This window comes from Mobula hypostoma, chromosome 5 (assembly GCF_963921235.1).
Source record: "Mobula hypostoma chromosome 5, sMobHyp1.1, whole genome shotgun sequence".
Classification (NCBI taxonomy): domain Eukaryota; kingdom Metazoa; phylum Chordata; class Chondrichthyes; order Myliobatiformes; family Myliobatidae; genus Mobula; species Mobula hypostoma.
The window spans coordinates 25,369,746-25,389,554 of record NC_086101.1 but is presented as its reverse complement, the minus strand read 5'-3'; the positions used below and the strand labels follow the sequence as shown (position 1 = coordinate 25,389,554).

Sequence of the window (19,809 nt, the reverse complement as noted above, 5' to 3'; positions counted from 1 at the left end):
GAGCTCCATTTTCCCAAAGCAACTAGTTTGAAGGCTCCAGTGACCCGCCTTTGTTCCTTCTCCTGTCAGTAGAAACAATTCTGCTGGGCTTAGTACCTAAGCCACACGTGAAGGCCAGGAGCTGGACTTGGTTGTCAGAGGCTATTTGAGATGCACGTCATTGGGAGCTTTTAATAGGTAGTGGAATCTTTCCCCCATTACCACCCTGACTATAACAACCTTAAGGCACATTGGAGTGAAAGGAATTACAGAGGCATGAGAGAGGAGCAGGCCAAAGTTGATTGGAAAGGGTCACTAGTAGGTTTAGTAGGCTTTTCTCTTCGAAGGAGGAGGAGAGGTGACTTGACAGAGGTGTATAAAATCAATAGGCAGCCAGTACTGTTTTCCCAGAGTGGAAATGGCAGATACAAGAGGGCGTAATTTTAAGGTGATTGGAGGAAAGTGTTGGGGGCGGGGGGGGAATGTCAAAGGTACAGATAGAACTTGCTGCCTGGGGTGGTGGTAGAAGTAGGGACATTTAGGAGGCTCTTAGATAGGCATATGGAAGAACGAAAAATGAATGGCATTATATTGATCTTGATTAGGTTAAAAGGTCGGCATAACATCATGGGCCGATAGGCCTGTATTGTGCTGTACTATTTTCTATGAGCCATGCAGTGCGGCGTTAACACCCAGCTACATCCCGGATGGGAAACATCGCTACCAATCTATTTTAACCCTTTGTGATATCACAGGGGCACAGCACGTGACATCACAAGGCAAGTGGACTATCTACACGCCATGCACTTCTCAAATCAGCAGGATCAAAGTGGCCATGGTTGTAACAAGGGGTTGCAGGGAGACTAAGGTAAAACATTTAAACTTAGCCGAGAATCCAGGAAAGAATTTAATCCTCTGAAGAGCTGATGGTTCAGTTGAAGATTGGATCAGGAAGATATTCAGATACTCAGTCTGGTTGATTTACGTCCATGAGGCTCGGCAGGATATGGCAGTAAATATGAACAGAGCCAACTTTACCTCACACTGACAAGATATCCAATTGCTTTGCAGTCAGAGTTCAGTGGCAACTACGTAATACAGGAACTGGGCCCTGCAAACAGGTATTCACAAATGTAACTTCAATTGTAAATGAACACCATGTGCTAAATTTATGCACATTTAGTTTCTATTTCTGAATTGTGAACGATATAAAACTTTTAGTGCTGTATGTCAGTCCTATACGCCCATCCAGATGAAGGGTCTCGACCCAACATTTCCTTCCATAGATGCTGCATGACCTGATTTCCTCCAGTAGTTTTTTTTTGCCTCATCCCCCTAGTATTGTGGAATTCAAAACAAACATTGAAATAAGAACAAGAATAAAAATTTAGCTGGGAAATTATTAAAAAGAAACTAATTTTGCCGAATTCCTCTCCAGGCCTACTATCAATGGTAGCTAACAAAATTAATGGGTTTGAGTTCTACATGGCTTGCTACCTCAGCGACTTTATAGAGGGGAGAACACCTCAATGTGAATAATTGCTCTCTGGCAACCCAAACAGTTTCGTTCAAGCCAGTTTATTCTCCAAGTCCCCGGTCTCCCCTCCCTCCCCACGGCAGGGGCCGATCTCTTAACTTCAAAGACAAATTGCAACTTCCGACTGCAAAGGTGGTACCATGCGGGGTTATCATGTGGTGTGTGGTAACAAAGCCTGCCTCAGATTACTTGATAAATGTGCTCATTTAATACGCTAATGAACGGAAACTTTCCCTCAGCTAATCACGTTCCAGTAGTATTGCAACGGGACGAGTCTCACTGCAGTTATTTACTTGATCCTCGAACCGGGGTGCAGGAACTGCAATATCAAATCCCGACACTAAGCCGGAGGCTGACGACGGGAGCCGAGATTTGCCGAGCAAAGCTCCGAGCTGGAGGCCGCCGAAGGGAGCCGAGTGTCGGGCCGAGATTTGCCGAGCAAAGCTCCGAGCCGGAGACTGCCGACGGGAGCCGAGTGCCGGGTCGGGATTTGCCGAGCAAGCTGAGTTCCGGGCCGGAGGCTGCCGACAGGAGCCGAACACCGGGCTGCCATTCGCCTGGATGAAGAAGGTGGTGATAGTGCCGCAAGGCCTGAGCCGCCCTTAGAGCCGCGATAGCATCGCCGGATCCGTTGTCTGCCGCAGTGCGACCGACTCTGGAAATATCCTCCTCCCCTCTCCTGTTGACCCTCTCCGAGCGCCGCGGGGAAGCAGGCCTCGGCCTCTCTACTGTCAGCCTGGGCCTGGAGTAGGTGCGTAGTCCCAGAACGAGCAGACCGGCCGGCGGGTCTGTAACAATGCAGCGGTACTTTTTGCGAAGTGTACGCCTAGCCCCTGGCAGTAGGGCGACTGAGAAAACGGGCATCCTGCAGCCCGGGCCTCGACTGACAGGACATAGCGGGGACTGCTGCGGACCTGCCCAGTGTTGGAGAGGCTGCTTGCCCGTACACTGTCGAGGGAGCGCCGCGCTGTGGGAGATAGGGACGGCGCTGAGGAAGCGCCGTGCAGTGGTGGGTTGGTGGGTGGGTGGGTGGGTGGGGGGGGGGGTGCTGTTGGGAGGCGGTACTGAGGGAGCGCTGCTCTGGGAATGCTGGTGGTGTGGGAATGGTTATAAAAGTTGGGCAGAGCGTTGGCTGAAGAAATTTAATCATGACAAGTACAAGATGGGAAGTCAAGTGGGCTAAAGCGTTTACGTGAAATCGAAAAGCATTGATGAATGTTGATGGACAGAAATACCCGGGGTCCAAGTCCATAGTTCTTTGAAAGCAGAATCACAAGTCGGTAGGGCGGTGAAGAAGGCATAAGGCATGTTTGCCTCCGTGGTTCAGGGCACAGAATAGAAACGTTCGAGACATAACGCTGTAACTTATAAAATTCTAGAAAGGGTGAAGAAATTCACCAGGATGTTGGCTGAATTAGAGGACTTCAGATATGGGAAGAGTTTAGATTGGCTGTGCTTGTTTTTCCTGGAGTGATGCAAATTGCTGGGTGACCTGACAGATTGTGACAAGCTAGATAGTCAGAACTATACTATTTTGTGGTAGTTAGTGAAATGCTTTACAGCAGCAGTGATCATAGTTCAATTCCTGGTGTTGCGTGGAAGAAGTTTGCATGTTCTCCCTGCAAACGCGTATGTTTCCTCTGGGTGTTCCAGTTTCCTTCAAGGACATAAAGCTTAAGGTTAGTACGTTGTGGGCATGTTTTGTTGGCATTGGAAGCATTGTGACACATCCGGGCTGTCTGCAGCTTATCCTTGGATGTGTCAGTCTTTCACACAAATGACGCATTTCACTGTATGTTTTGACATTTCAATGTACATGTGACAAATAAAGCTAATATTTAAACATCTTGCAAGATCTTTTCCTCACAATGAGGTATCAATAACAAGAGATCTTGGGTTTAAGTTGAGGAAAGGGGTTTAAAAGAGATCTGAGGGTGTATGCTTTGTTTTACGTGGAGACTGGTTGATATCTGGGACGTGCAGGCAGAATAGGTGGTGGAATTGGATAAAGTTAGTATGTTTAAGAGGCTCAGGCAGACACATAAGTATGCAATGCATAGAAGGATATAGACGTGATGCTGACAAGTGAGATTAGTATAGATGAGCACAATGGTCAGTATTGATGTCGTGGGCCAAAGGGCCTGTTTCCGTGCTCCATGACTTTTTGGGAGGCATCATCACACTGAGTGGGAGCAGTCACAGAGCTCCACCTCATGGAAACAGGCCCTTTAGCCCAACTTTTCCATGCTGACCAAGGTGCCTATTGCCTGTGCTTGGCCTATATCCCTCTAAACCTCTCCTATCCACGTACCTGTCAAAATGTCTGTTACACTTTGTAATTGTTCCTGCCTCTACCACTTCCTCTGGCAGATGGTTGCTTTTGCCCACCATTGCTTGTGTGAAAAACTTCTCCTTGAAATCTCTCCTCTCCCACCTCAAATCGATGTCCCCCCCACACCCTGAGAAAAAAGCCAATAAGCATTCACTCAACCATGCCCCTTGTGATTTTATGAACCTCTGTAATGTCACCCCTCAACTGTATTTCTTCCAAGGGGATGGTGGGGTGGATGGGTGAAAGTCGTAGCCTATCCTGTCTCTCTTTATAACTCAAGCCCTCCCATTCTGGCCACATCTATGTCAATCTTTTCTGCACCAGATTATTTGCACAGTACCACTTACTTACTGTGTGTGGGAAGCTGTGGTGTGCTTATTTGGTATCCTTTACAAGAGTGAAAAAAAGCTTTGCTTACGTTGTTTATGAAGTGTTTCAAAATGCCTTATCATTGTGAAAGCTTCTTTAAGAATGCTTGACCTTCTATGGTTCACTAACTTTCTTCTGTCCCTTTCTAACTCAGAGATTTCAACAAGGTAATGGATACATAACTGGCAAAGAGCCATATTTTCCAGGATTTTGGGGAAAGAACAGTTATGAATGGTCTAACTGGATATATTTTCTGGACAGCACTGCCCTGGGCCAATCTGTCTCATATTTTTCATCAATAATTGTGTCATATCAAAAGTGGGGATATTTGTTGATAACTGTGCCTTGTTCAAATCCAATTAACCTCGTAAGATGATGACAAGATCTAGACAAAATCCAGTTGCAAGTAGGCAAATATTGCCTAATCACCTACCTGTAACATCTAACAATGATGTTGCCTTTGCGTTGACCTTACTGCCTGTATCTTGTGGGTTACCACCAATAGAAACTCAACTGGACCAGCCAATATAAATACCACAACACATAAGATATAGGAACAGTATTAGGTCATTTGGACGATTGTGTTTGCTCCATCATTCCATCATGGCTGGACCCTCTGAACCCCATTCTCCTGCGTTCTACACGTAACCTTTGACGTCCTGTTTCATCAAGAACCTATCAATCTCCGCCTTAAATATAGCCGATGACTTGGCCGTCGTAGCCACCTGTGGCAATGAATTCCACAGATTCACCACCCTTCGGCTAAAGAAATTCTTCCTCTGTTCTAAATGGATGTCCCTCTATCTGAGATTCTGCCCTCTTGGTCCTAGATTCCCCACTGTAGGAAACATCCTCTTCACATCCACTCTATCTAGGTCTTTCAATATTCCACCATTCAGGGCCCCAAACAGTCCTTCCAGGTGAGGCATCACTTCACCTGTGAGTCGACTGGGGTGATATACTGCGTCCGGTGCTCCCGATGTGGCCTTTTATATATTGGTGAGATCCGACGCAGACTGGGAGACCGCTTTGCTGAACATCTATGCTCTGTCCGCCAGAGAAAGCAGGATCTCCCAGTGGCCACACATTTTAATTCCACATCCCATTCCCATTCTGGCATGTCTATCCACGGCCTCCTCTACTGTAAAGATGAAGCCACGCTCAGGTTGGAGGAACAACACCTTATATTCCGTCTGGGTAGCCTCCAACCTGATGGCATGAACATCGACTTCTCTAACTTCCGCTAAGGCCCCACCTCCCCCTTGTACCCCATCTGTTACTCATTTTTATGCACACATTCTTTCTCTCACTCTCCTTTTTCTCCCTCTGTCCCTCTGAATATACCTCTTGCCCATCCTCTGGGTCAACCCCCCCCCCTTGTCTTTCTTCTCGGACCTCCTGTCCCATGATCCTCTCGTATCCCCTTTTGCCTATCACCTGTCCAGCTCTCGGCTCTATCCCTCCCCCTCCTGTCTTCTCCTATCATTTTGCATCTCCCCCTCCCCCTCCAGCTTTCAAATCCCTTACTCACTCTTCCTTCAGTTAGTCCTGACGAAGGGTCTCGGCCTGAAACGTCGACTGCGCCTCTTCCTATAGATGCTGCTTGGCCTGCTGCGTTCACCAGCAACTTTGATGTATGTTGCTTGAATTTCCAGCATCTGCAGAATTCCTGTTGTTTTCTTTCAATATTCAATAGGTTTCGATGAAATCCCCCCCCTCGTTCTTCTAAACTTCAGCGAGCACAGGCCCACTGATGTCAAATGCTCCTCATAAATTAACCTTTTCATCCTTCGATTATTTTCGCGAACCTTCTGTGGACCTTCTGCAATGGGAGCTCAAAACTATTCACAATACTCCTCTATAACTCCTATCAGGGTCCTTTTACCCTTACATCTTCTGATCCTGTGTCACCTCTTTCTGAGCATTTCTTACCAACAGAGCCACCCCACTCCACTGCGTACCTGCCTATCCTTTCGATACAATGTGTGTGCTTGGATGTTGAGTTCCCAACAATGATCTTTCTTCAGCCACGACTGGGCAATTTCCACAACAATGTACCTGCCAATCTAACTACACTACAAGATCATCTACCTTATTCCATGTACTGTGTGCATTCAAATACAACACCTTCAGTGCTGTATTCATCACCCTTTTTGATTTTGGCCCCCTGTCACATTTTAACTCCTCCCACTGACTGCAATTTTGCCTGTCCTTCCTCACACTGCATCTACTTGTATACCAATTACTTCATCTTCAGCCCTATCACTCTGGCTCCCATCGGCCTGCCAGATTAGTTTAAACCCTCCACAAAGCTCTAGAAACCTGCCCAGAAGGATATTGGTCCTCCTCGGTTTTAGGTGTAACCTGTCCTTTATATACTGATCGCACCTTCCCCAAAAGAGATCCCAGTGACCCAGAAATGTGAAAGCCTGCTCCCTGCACCATTTCTTCAGCCACGTATTCATCTGCCAAATCATCCTATCCTTACCTCATTGGCACGTGGCACAGGCAGCAATCCAGAGATTACCACCCAGGAGATCCTGCGTTTCTACTTTCTTCTTAACTCCCTATATTCTCTATTCAAGACTTAGTCCCTTTTCCTATCTATGTCATTGGTACCAATATGTACCACGAATTCTGCCTGTTCACCCTCCCCCCTTTAGAATGCTAATCTGAGACATCCTTGACCCTGGCACCAGTGAGGCAATATACCATCTGGGTGTCTCTTTTCTGTCCCCATAATCTGCTATCTGCTCTAATTATGGAATCCTCTATCACTATTACACTCCTGTAATCACCCCCTGCTCTCCCCCCCACTGAGCCAGTGCCAGAGATCAGGTCACTGCACCTTCCCCCGGTAGGTCATCCTACCCAACAGTGTCCAAAGCGATTTACATTTTTGAGGAGAATGGCACCAGGAGTACTGTGCACTGGCTGCCTATTCCCTTTCCTTCTCCTGACTGGCACCCAGCAATTCAGGGGTTACTACTTTCTCATTTTTCCGTATGAGCTGAAGATTATCAAGCGGTCTGTATGAGGCTGCAGCTTGGTACACTTCATGCAGATACAGTTATCAGGGAGGTCTCCTAAAGTTCCCACATCTCACACAAGGAATGTACCACTAACTGTGGCCCCATTCTCAGTATACTGGTTGCGTACTACCAGAAAAAAATCTTACTAGAAACTTACTTAGAACTTCTCCCTGTGCTTTCCCAAGCCTGTTTTTGCCTAAGCCTGTTGAGCTGATGCTTGACTACGCTGTCCACTCACGCAATGGCTGCTCCGCTTATACCTCACTTCTTTTCAGTTGGCTTATGGATCGTTACGGTTGCAGCTCACCAAAAAGTCCCAGAAGCTCTTTTTAAACCTCGTGCTGTATCACCAATGAAGGAACTCTTGCAATGATTGCAACCTGCTGAAAATTCACGAAGGGCCTCGAGTTCTTTTTTTTATCTCGTGCTGCCTCACCAACGAGTGACCTCTTGCACTGATTGCAACCTGTCAAGAAGTCCCGAAAGCTACTCGAGCTCTTTTTTAAACCATGCATTGCGTCACCAACAAACGAGCTTCCGTGGTGAGTGTCCTAATGAATTCCCAAATTTTTCCACCATTTACCATTTCAGTACTCTGTAGTTGTGTAAATGAGGGATGATACAAAGATAGGTGGATGGGTAGGTAGTGCTGAGGAAGCAATGTGATTGCAGCAGGACAAATTGGAAGAATGGGTAAAAAGGTGGCAGAATGGAATACAGTGTTGGGAAATGTATGATAATGAGCTTTGGTAAAAGGAACAATAGAGGAGACTATTGTTTAAATGCAGAGAAGGCTCAAACATTAGAGGTGCGGAGGGACTTGGGAGTCCTCGTGCAAGACTCTCAGAAGGTTAATTTACAGGTTGAGTCTCTGGTAAAGAAGTCAGTTGCAATGTTAGCATTTATTTCAAGGCGAATAGAATATAAAAGCAAAGGGATAATGCTGAGGCACTAGTTGGGCTGCACTTGGAGCATTGCCAACAGTTTTGGGCCCCATATCTCAGAAAGGATGTGTTGTCTTTGGGAGAGTCCAGAGAAGGTTCACAAGGATAATTCCAGGATTGAAGGGGTTAACATATGAGGAGCGTTTTCACTGGAATTTAGATGAATGTGTGGGTATCTTATTGAAACCCCGCGAATATTGGAAGAACAAGATCAGGTGGATGTGGAGAGGATGTTTCCATTGGTAGGGTTTCAGAACTAGAGGGCACAGCCTCAAAATAGAGGGGCGACCTTTTTAGAGCAGTGGTAAACAGGAATTTGTTTAGCCAGAGAGTGCGAATCTGTGGAATGTTCCGCCACAGACTGCGGTGGAGGCCAAGTACGTGGGCATATTTAAGGCGGAAGTTGATGGTTTCCCGATCGGATCAGGGCATCAAAGGTTATGACGAGGCAGAAAGGGTGTATGGGGTTAAGTCGGATCGGGGGTCAGCTATGATGGAATAACAGAGCAGACTCGATGGGCTGAAGGTGTTAATTGTGCTCCTCTGTCTTATGGGCTTGGCAGTATTAACCTCTGGAGCTTGCTAACTCTGCTACTGTACTGCTCAAAAGGACAAAGGTTGCAGCTACATATAGGAAAGCCATCATCTCCATGTTTCTCCCTAAATCACTCATACCGCTCCCAGACTGGGCTGCCGGATTATACCGTACTGACACAAGCCATGTCCACCATGAAGTACCCATCTGTATTAATCTCATTTAATCAGCACTTTCTATTTGTTGGTGATTACTTTCCCAGCAGCTGTCAAGATTGTGGCTCACCCCCAACTTCTCAAAAGTGAAAGCTTCAGCCTTGGATATGGAAATATTTCATATCCTAGGAAATGAGTCATAGAAAAAATTCACTCAGCGGGAGTAGGTCCTGTAGTAATGGCTGGTTTTCTACCTCAGCTCCATCGGGCAGCTGATCTCCTATCTCAGTTCTGCCTGCCGCTGGACATCCCGTAATAGTTCAGTTCCACGGCCACTGGACATTGTGGCAGTTCCGTCTGCCACTGGAACTCCTGCTTCATTCCCTCCTTGCCAGTGGATTTCCTACCTCATTTTCACCTTGCCAGATAATGCCCATATTGGTAATTTGATTCAGGGATGGGCTGAATGTTTTGTGGTGTTAATGGACTGAACATCACTTACCCCAAAGGACAGTGAATTTCTATCACCAACAAAACCTTTGATTAAAGACATTTGTTGGGTAGATTTTTGCATAATAGGGGAATTAAACGTTATGAGCAAAAGGCAGGTAGGTGGAGATGAGTCCAAGGCCAGATCAGTTATGATCTTATTAAATGGTGGAACAGGCTTGATGGGCCAGATGGTCTACTCCTGCTCCTATTTCTTATGTTCTTAGAAAAAAAGCAGAAAATCTCTGGAATAAAAAGTGAAAAGCGGAAGGGATAGAACAGGGAGTTGTATCATTCAGGTGAACCGAAATGATCTTTTCCTGCTTGGAGTTCAATAAGTCTTCTGCTCACAGCCCACACAGCGTGTTGACTCATGGAATTTCCCAATTTCCCACATGTGGAGTTGACTTCAATCGTGTACTTCAGATAGTTGTCAACTGAAGAACCTGCTGCTACTGGTTTTCAGTTAGTCTTCTACTCCACTGTTACCCCAAATCTTTTTCCAAAGAAATAGCACACGTTCTTAGCAGATCTTCCCACTGGAATACTGAAGGAGCAGGGATAGTCACGTACTGTGAACAAGAGAAAATCTGCAGATGCTTGAAATCCGAGCAACACACACAAAATGCTGGAGGAACTCAGCAGGCCAGGCAGCATCTATGGAAAAGAGTACAGTCGGCGTTTCAGGTCAGTGTTTTCCCATCGATGCTGCCTGGCCTGCTGAGTTCCTTCAGCACTTCGTGTGTGGTAGCCACATACTGTTATCCTGATGACATGTAAGACCATAAGTTTGGTTGTTGGGTAAATGTTAAAAGATCCTGTGACACTGTGTCAAAGTAGAGAGTGTCCTTTGACCTTGTCTCAATTTTGCTACGTACTAATTAGCCTTTGTGTTACCTTACAACAGCAAATAAATTTCAAAAAGTCTTTCATTGGCCAAAAACCAATTTTGACAGTGAAATGCAGCATACTCTTTTATTGTTGTGGTCTGTACACGTCCTGAGTTCGTCCCAACCGCTGGGGCTATCTGGGTAGACTTCATGCGTTCTTCCCTTGGGTTTCCCTAGGTGCTCTGGTTTCCTCCCACATCGAGTTATTTGGATAGTCGGAATAGATTGATTTGGTCTCTCAATAGACTGATTGATCAATGACATAAAGCTGAAGTTGATCAAGACTGAAGTGTTGGACGTGACAGGTTGAAAGGCTGTGGGGAAGCTGACACCTCTCATCAGTCTAAATGTTAACAGAGGCCCAGTTAGACTACTTTTTTAGTGTAGGGCATACAACACCCATGGGCATCACATCTCAGGAAGGGATTAGTAGAGGTGCTACAGAAGGATGCAAGGGTTAAAACACTTCACTATAATGGCAGATACAAATCTCAGGCTTGAGATTCCTGTAAGGTTAAGATATTTAAGATAATTTACAAAATTTGATCGTATAGATTCATAGTCCTTCGGCCCACAATGTTGTGCCGACCCTCAAACCCTGCCTCCCATATAAGCCCCCACCTTAAGTTCCTCCATATACCTGTCTAGTAGTCTCTTAAACTTCACTAGTGTATCTGCCTCCACCACTGACTCAGGCAGTGCATTCCACGCACCAACCACTCTCTGAGTAAAAAACCTTCCTCTAATATCCCCTTTGAACTTCCCACCCCTTACCTTAAAGCCTTGTCCTCTATTGAGCAGTGGTGCCTTGGGGAAGAGGCGCTGGCTATCCACTCTATCTATTCCTCTTATTATCTTGTACACCTCTATCATGTCTCCTCTCATCCTCCTTCTCTCCAAAGAGTATAGCCCTAGCTCCCTTAATCTCTGATCATAATGCATACTTTCTAAACCAGGCAGCATCCTGGTAAATCTCCTCTGTACCCTTTCCAATGCTTCCACATCCTTCCTATAGTGAGGTGACCAGAACTGGACACAATACTCCAAGTGTGGCCTAACCAGAGTTTTATAGAGCTGCATCATTACATCGCGACTCTTAAACTCTATCCCTCGACTTATGAAAACTAACACCCCATAAGCTTTGATGGAGATGGAGGTGAATTTTTTTTCTCTCTGTAGAGAGAAAGGCTTCAGCAAGAGGGCATAACACTACAGTTTAACCCAACAATTGATACCAGGAAGCACCTCGTACAGCACAGAAACAGGCTATTTGACCCACTGTATCCCAGCTGACCTTCTCAGACAGCTACATGAACCCCAATTTCCCACATTAATACCACATTCTCCTGAGCCTTGCCTGTTTAACTATTTGTCTAGGTGTCTCCTAACCATAGTGATTGTATCTGATCACATCACCCATATGACAGTGTGTTCCAGATATCACCACTCTCTGTGTAAGGAATCCCTTTTAAAACTTCTCATCTTAAATCTACACCCTCTTGCTTTTTATGCCCCTACAAAGGGAAAAATATGTTGACTATCTGTCAACGGCTCTTGTAATCTCAGAGACTTCTGTCAGCCAAAATGCTGCTGAAATCGGGGTTGAAACGCAAATTTCAGATTTAAGACCATAAGATATTAGTGCAGAATTAGGCCATTTGGCCCATCGAGTCTGCTCTGCCATTTCATCATGGCTGATCCAGAGTTCCTCTCAGCCCCAGTCTCTGCCTTCTCTCTGTATCCCTTCATGCCCTGACCCATCAATAAACTATCAACCTCTGCCTAAATATACATAAAGGCTTGTCCTCCACAGCTGCCTGTGGCAAAGAATTCCACAGATTCACCAATCTCTGGCTAAAGAAATTCCTCCTCATCTCTGTTCTAAAAGTACACCCCTCTATTCTGAGGCTGTGTCCTCTGGTCTTAGACTCTCCCACCAAAGGAAACATCCTCTCCACATCCACTCTATCAAGGTCTTTCACCATTCTATAAGTTTCAATGAGATCACCCCTCAATCTTCTGAATTCTAGTGAATACAGGCCCAGAGCTATCAAATGCTCTGCATATGACAAGCCATTTAATTGTGGAATAATTTTCATGAACCTCCATTGAACCCTCTCCAGTTTCAGAACATCCTTTCTAAGATAAAGGGGCCCAAAACTGCACACAATACTTTATAGGTCACAACATTACATCCTTCCTTCTTGAAATCAATGCTAACATTGCATTTGATTCCTCACCACAGACTCAACCTGCAAATTATCCTTTAGGGAATCCTATATTTTCTCTCCATTTAGAAAATAATCACCCCTTTCAATTTTTCTACCAAAGTTCATGACCATACACTTCCCGACTCTTGTATTCCACTGCCATTTCTTTGCTTATTCTCCTAATCAGTCTAAGTTCTTCTGTAGCCTCTTTACTTCTTCAAAACTACCTGCCCCTCCACCTATCTTCATATCGTCTGCAGACTTTGCAATGAAGCCATCAATTCATTTAAGATGTGCAGGTTGCTGTTAGGTTAGGGTGTTGGGGGATATGGAACCAAGGTGAGTAGGTAGAGTGAAGGTAGGTAGTGTTGCATTGGTGTAGCTCATGGAGCCACTGTCTCTCAGTGCCAGAGTCCAGGCTCAATCCTGACCTCCGGTGCGGCCTGTGTGCAGTTTGCGCATTCCCCCCGTGGATTTCTCCTGGATGTTCTGTTTTCCTCCTAAATCCCAAAGACCAATGGGTCATTAGGCTAAGCAGCCACTGTAAAATGCCCCTGGTGTGTTGGTGAGTAGAATTTGTCACGGAGGGAAAGTTGGTGCTAATGTGGAGAGAATGAAATGGGATCAGTGGTTAGTGGTCAGCAAGGGCTTAATGGGATGAAGGGCCTGTTTCCCTGCTGTATTTCTCTATGATTATGGATAAAGCTAGGATGTTAGTGTGGTTGAATTGCCTCCTGTTCTTGGGTCCTAGGACATAGTCATAGCCATAGCCATAGTCATACTCATACTCATACTTTATTGATCCCGGGGGAAACATGCAAGAAGGGCTGAGACCGGGAGAGCCCTGCCGGTAGAAGTATGTGTGTGTGGGTGTGGGGTGGGGGGCAGGTCAATGTTGATTGAGATCGGGGGCCAGAGCCAAGCATTGGGTAGTTGAACTGGGTTTTTGTTCCTGCCTCTCCCAGGTGCAGTTCGGGCTCTGGTGGAAGCCCATGGAGCCAGGGATGTTTCAGGTGGAGTTCCCCAACTTCGGCAACAACTTGCTGAGGAAGCTGAACCAGCAGCGAATGGAGGGCAAGCTGTGCGACATCACCATCCACCTCCAGGGGCAGATGTTCAAGGCACACCGGGCGGTGTTGGCCGCCTCCTCGCCCTACTTCCACGACCAGGTGCTCCTCAAGAATGCCAGTCGGATCGTCCTGCCTGGCGTGATGAGCCCCAAGGCCTTCGAGAGTGTGCTGGCCTCCTCCTACACCGGCAAGCTGACCATCCTGTCTCCAGAAATCGTCAGCTACTTGACGGTGGCCAGCTTCCTGCAGATGTGGCACGTGGTGGACAAGTGCACGGAGCTGCTGCAGGAGAGCCAGTCGCCGCCCGCGCCCAGCCACCAGGCTGTCAGCCAGAACCAGTCACCCAGCAGCAGCAACTACCTCAGCCCTTGGCACGGCCCCGAGGCTGGGGCCAATGTGCCGGCCAAGTTCGAGAGGCCCGAGGAGGATGATGTCAAGCAGGAAGACCACCACCACCACCATCGCCACCACCACCACCAGGAGGATGAGGACGAGGAGGTGGAAGAGGAAGAGGAGGAGGAGGAGGAAGAAGGTCATAAAGCTTCTCCGAACCGGGAGACGGAGCAGGACAATGTCATCAGCAACTCGGCTGAGCGGGACAAGTTTGGGGTGGAGGGCTGTGGCGGCGGGGGGTTAGGGGACGGTGCCGACTGCCCTTACCCTGCACCGGGCTTGACACCCCACAAACGCTGGGCGCTGGTGAAGCCCGGCAAATCAGAGGAGGGCAGTGAGGAGGAACGTCCCTTCCACCCGGCACCGGGCAGGAGGAAGAAGCAAGAGGTTACGGGGTTGGGGGCTGAGCATCATGAGGCCGGCCACTTCCCGGAGCACAACTCACTGGCCGAGGAGTATGACGAGTTTGCCGAGGACCCCGGCTATGATGAGCCCGTTGACTACTATGGCTCATCGGACGACTTCCACTTCGAGCGGGCGGTAGTGGGCGGAGGCGCCGGCGGTGGAGGTAGCCCGAATGGGGCGGTGCTGCCGGGCAGTGAAATCCAGGAGAATGGGGCGTACGGCGTGCTGGGCGAGCCGGGACCCAGCTCCTGCCAGCCGCCTGCTGCCTCCGACTTCCCTGGTGGCGTCTACAAGCTCTACCCTTGCCAGTGCGGCAAGAGCTTCGCCCACAAGAGCCAGCGTGACCGGCACATGAGCATGCACCTGAACGTGCGACCCTTTGGCTGCCCCATCTGCAGCAAGAAGTTCAAGATGAAGCACCACCTGATGGGCCACATGAAGATCCACACCGGCCACAAGCCCTATGAGTGCCACTACTGCGGCAAGAAATTCATGTGGCGTGACAGCTTCACCCGCCACCGCAACGCCTGCGCCAAGCTGTACCACGCTGCCGCTGCCCCCCTCCCGGACCTCGACCTTCCCTCCGACCTCAGTGGCGCAGCCGATCTCTGACCCCGGCTTCCCGGGCCAAGGGTGGGGTCGGAGGTGGGGGTTCCCTGCCCTTCTGACCAAAGAGAAAGGGCTGCTGGCGGGGCTGGGGCTGGGAAGGGGGGGCAGGTGGGCAATTCATGCTGTCTCCAGTCTGGAAGAGCTGGCAGGATTACTGATGAGAGCTGGTGGAACCAGCAAAGTCAAGCGTTTAAACCCTACACATTGGATCGGATCATACTGACAATTTTAGCAAAAGTTTAGTATTTAACTATATAAGATATGCATATACTGTATATGTAAATTCTGGTGCTGTGCATTGAAGTATTTTTTACAGTCACCCTCGCTTTTGATATTTATGGGACTCAAACTGAGATGCTCAGCGGATCTCTCAAGTGTCTGGGGTGAGAGGAGGAGGAGGACATCACCGCTTTGTTGTAGGAACCATGTCGACCATGGCTCAGCGTGAAAGTGACTCTCCCGGTGTCATGGGAGTGCAGCACTGCCACAAGCACTGTCTCACAGACTAGACTTTGTCCCTAGGGGGTGGGGGGGGGGGTGTGGATGTTGGAGACTTTGCAGCCGCTCCTTTGACAGGCGTTGTGGCTGTTTATTTAATCCGTCAACTCATGGATCTGTTTATCGTACGCGACGTTTCTGGGATCTTTCTGCCTGTGAATTGGCTGCAGTACTTCCATGCTGACTAACCACATTAGAAAGTATTGTCGGTGCTTCAGAAATGTCATGACGCTCAGGAAAAGTATTAAGTGTTTGCAAATTCTTTCTAAACAAGGAAAGATTCAACAACAAGCATACCCTTCCCAGGCCCACCAAGAACCTTTGTCCCTGCGGGTATCTTCCTTCCCTCTTGTTCAGTTCTCCAGCATCGACAGTATTTTAACTTTTTATTTTGTTGTGTTTTTAGCTATTTATGTGAACCTCTGTTGAGATGTAATTCTTCTTGTGAATAAAAGACATTTCCGCTGACTGGGTTCAAGATCGCCTGCTGCTGTGCAGTCTTTGGCCACCAGTTATCTGGGATCACGCAGATGCTTATTCTGAAGTGGCATCTCAGGTTTATGGTATAGTAAGATGCTCCTACTTACTACAGCATAGAAACAGACTTAATAGCACAGAATCTGCATTGACCATTTGCACCAATCCTACATGAATCCCATTACCTTTACTATCCTCACTTGCCCCCCTCAACGTCCCCCAGATTCTACGGCCATGGACAATTTACCATGGACAATTTACTCACCAACCCATATGTCTTTGGGATATCAGAGAAAGCCACAGCAACTGGCTAGTCACCCACAGGGTCATGGGGAGAATGTGCAAACTCCATGCAATCTGCAGCCAAAGTCAGGATTAAACATGAATCTCTGGAGCTGTAAGGAAGTGGCTGTACCACTGCACCAGTGAGAAAGAGCAGGGAGGCCTGACTGTAACCCTTCTCAATGTCAGCAGTGTTGTGGAGAGTGTTGTAGGTTACAACGGGACATTGAAAGGATGCAGAACTGGGCTGAGAAGTGGCAAATGAGCTCAACTTAGAAAAGTGTGAAGTGATTGAAGGTTGATCCTGATGTCAGAGATAAAGTTAATTGCAAGATTCTTAGCAGTGTAGAGCAACAGTGATATCTTGGGGTCCAAGTCTATAGATCCTTCAAACTTGCCCAGCAAATTGATAGGGTTGTTAAGAAGGTGTATGGCGTGATGGTCTTTGTCAGTCGGAGTATTGAGAGTAAGAGCCATGAGGGTCTTTAAAACCCTGGTTAGATCATACTACGAGTATTGTGTTCATTTCTGGTTGCTTCATGACAGGAAGGATGTGGAAACGTTAGAGAGAGTGCAGAGGAAATTAGTCTGGCTTAGAAAGGAGAGGTTGATTGAGGTGCTGAGCGAAGGAGAATGAGAGGTGACTTGATGGAGGTATATAAGATGATAAGAGATAGAGATAGAGTGAATAGCTAGTGCCTTTTTCCCAGTGTGGCACTGGCTAATATGAGAGGACATATTTTTAAGGCCATTGGAGGAAATAGAGGGAGATGTCAGAGGTAGCTTTTTTGTTTACAGAGAATGGTGAATGCATAGAACACACTGCTAAAGGTAGGTACACTAGGAACACTTAAGATACTTTTATATAGCCCTCCATTCCTTTCATCCATGTGTCTGTGGTAGAGAAGGATTAGATTGAACTTGGAGTGGGTTAAAAGGTTGGCACAACATCTTGTACTGAAGGGCCTATACACTTACATATTCTATGCAATTTCAGCCAGTGCTGTTACGGATGATCTGATATTGTGGATTTGATCCTTAGCAGCCTGTTTGTGATCCCACAGTGTCAGTGGTTGGAGGGGATCTCGGGAAGGGAGGGGCACTGAATGGAGAATTAGCAGTCTTGATCAGACATTCCGAGACTTAATTTTAACCAGTTCACCTCGTGAGCGTTCTACATGGTCATGAGGAAATTGATTTTACTGGCTAGCCGACAGAGGAATCTAGGCTTAGATACAACCAGTGCTTGCTCAGATATGATTACTTTCCCAAACTGTTTGGTGGATGAGTTTACATTCCCTTCATTCTCATCACAGTTTTGAATTTCGTTCCACTACAATGAGCGAGGCATGAGGGGTAACAACAAGGTTGACAAAGCAGTACGTTAACAAAATTCACAACGTGCCAAGCTGTACCTTCCACAAAAGCTCTGTAAGCAAACGTTTTTGCAGATGTTGGGAATTCAGACCAGCACAGAAAATGCCAGAAGAACTTACCAGCTCAGGCTACATTAATGGAGAGAAATAAAGAGTGCTGATGAAGGGTCTCAGTCTGAAATGTTGACACTTTATTCCTCTCCGTGGATGGTGCCTGACGTGCAGAGTTCCTCAAGCATTGTGTGTGTGTTACAAAAGCACTGTAAATACTGGTGACAAATAGTTTGAAAGAATCCATCAAGAGATGCTAGAGGAGCGTTCATCTTCTGAATCAACACAGCTGTTGTAATTCAAATAAATCCCTCCTATATATAATATAAAGGTGAGAATGGATTTTGCCGAAATCATCCACAAGAAGAGTTAAAGCACCTTGCTTGTCACTTTCTCAAAACCTCTGACTTCTGAAGTGCCATTCCCTGCAAATTTTCCCACCCACTGTATATGTTATACGATATTATAAATATTTGTTGCTGCAATGTCATAATGTCAAATTCCAGAACTCTCACCCCAGAAGGCTTCCCGTAAATTGTGGACAACTCTCACTGGCCTAAACGTACAAAACAAGGAGCAACATCTAGAACTAGCAAAGGCCATTTACCATACAAGATCTGCTCTACTCTTCAATTAGCTCCCAAATAATGTGCAGAACTACAATTTCTTACCGTTGTTTCATATTATTTATACTGCATAAAAAAACCCAAAAATATTCAGCTCTGCTTTGATCCCCCTAGTCTCCCAGGATCCATATTCTGAGAAATCCAAGATATCCTTAATACATGAAATAAAATCTGCTAATCTTGCTCATGAATGTCTATCATTTAAGATTTCATGCTTTATCTTTGTGTCACTGAAAGAAATACTCTTTGCCGTAACTATCAAATTCTAATTTGTTCCAAGAGAGTAAGGCTGGCCGTACAGTGGTGCAGCCTAATATAGTCCCTGCCTCACAGGACATTGGCCTTGATAAATCAAAGTACTGAGTATGGGAGTTGGGACGTCATGTTGAAGTGGTATAAGACACTTGTGAGGCCTAATCTAGAGTGTTCTTGGATACGTACCACAGGAAAGGGGTCAATGAGATTGAAGGAGTGCAGAGAAACTTTACAAGGATGAGGACCTGAGTTAAAGGTTGAAAAGGTTAGGACCTTATTTCCTAGAGTCTAGAAGAATAAGGGGAAATTTGAAAGATGTATATAAAATTATAAGGGGTACAGAGAGGGTAAATACAAGTAGGCTTTTTTCCAATGAGGTTGGGCAAGACTAGAACTAGAAGTCATCGGTTAAGGGTGAAAAGTTAAATGTTTAAGGGGAACATGAGGAGGAGCTCCTTCAGTGAGGAGATGAGAGTATGGAAGGAGCTGCCAGCAGACTCAGAGGGTGTGGGGTTGTTTTCAACATCTAAGAGAAATTTGGATCGGTTCATGGATGGGAGGGTTATGGAGGGCTCTGGTCTGGTGCAGGTCAATAGTTTCATAGTTCAGCATGGACTAGATGGATCGAAGGGCCTGTTTCTGTGATGGAGTGTTCTTTGACTGGTTCCAATGGCCTGTGTTCAATCCTGTCTGTGTTCTCAATGTGATCACGTTGGTGTTCCCCTAAGTGTTTCAGTTTTCTCCCACAAGGTGGCGGCTGGTAGGTTAATAGGTCACTGTAAATTGCAGGTGAGTGGTAGAGGTGGGGTTGTAGCTGATGGGATTATGGAGTGAATAGAATGGTATGAGTGTAAATAAGTTGCTGATGTTTGGAGTGAACTTAGTGGTTAACACTGATTGAAATCACGATGAATTTGCATTGCTTTTTTGTCACAGAAGTATATTTCTTTTGAGGTGAAAAGGCAAAACCAAATTGCAGTTCTTAAGATGAAACCTCAATATGGCTTTGTGGAACTAAACGATAACACTTCTTTGTACTTAATCCAATTTAAGAGAAAAATCTGTCACTGTGCTGCATACGGACTGGCATTGACTCATACTGTGATAAATATAGGCAGTCACTTAATGAGCAGGAGACAGGCAGCACCACACCACTCACTTGCACGCTGGAAGTGGGAAGACCTGTCACAACTCTATTAACAGTACGTCATAGGGAAGCAAGTGCTAAGAATAACTGGAAACACAGCAGACCTATTGCTATTTCTCAATATTTCCACAATGGATTTCCTTGTTGA

General features: G+C 46.5%; 2 protein-coding genes across 9 annotated transcripts in view; one reads left to right on the top strand and one right to left on the bottom strand.

Moving 5' to 3' along the window:
* LOC134346695 (ras/Rap GTPase-activating protein SynGAP-like) overlaps positions 1 to 19,809 on the bottom strand; it is a 663,780-nt gene that overhangs the window by 54,004 nt on the left and 589,967 nt on the right. The window lies entirely within an intron of this gene.
* LOC134346697 (zinc finger and BTB domain-containing protein 43-like) lies at positions 2,133 to 15,944 on the top strand. Its single transcript, XM_063048245.1, has 2 exons — positions 2,133 to 2,267; positions 13,438 to 15,944. The coding sequence occupies exon 2, from the start codon at positions 13,465 to 13,467 to the stop codon at positions 14,950 to 14,952; it is 1,488 nt and encodes a 495-aa protein (XP_062904315.1). The 5' UTR covers positions 2,133 to 2,267; positions 13,438 to 13,464; the 3' UTR covers positions 14,953 to 15,944.

Coding starts and splice junctions, on each gene's coding strand:
- LOC134346697 (XM_063048245.1), top strand. CDS start 13,465: ATGGAGCCAGGGATGTTTCAGGTGGAGTTCCCCAACTTCGGCAACAAC.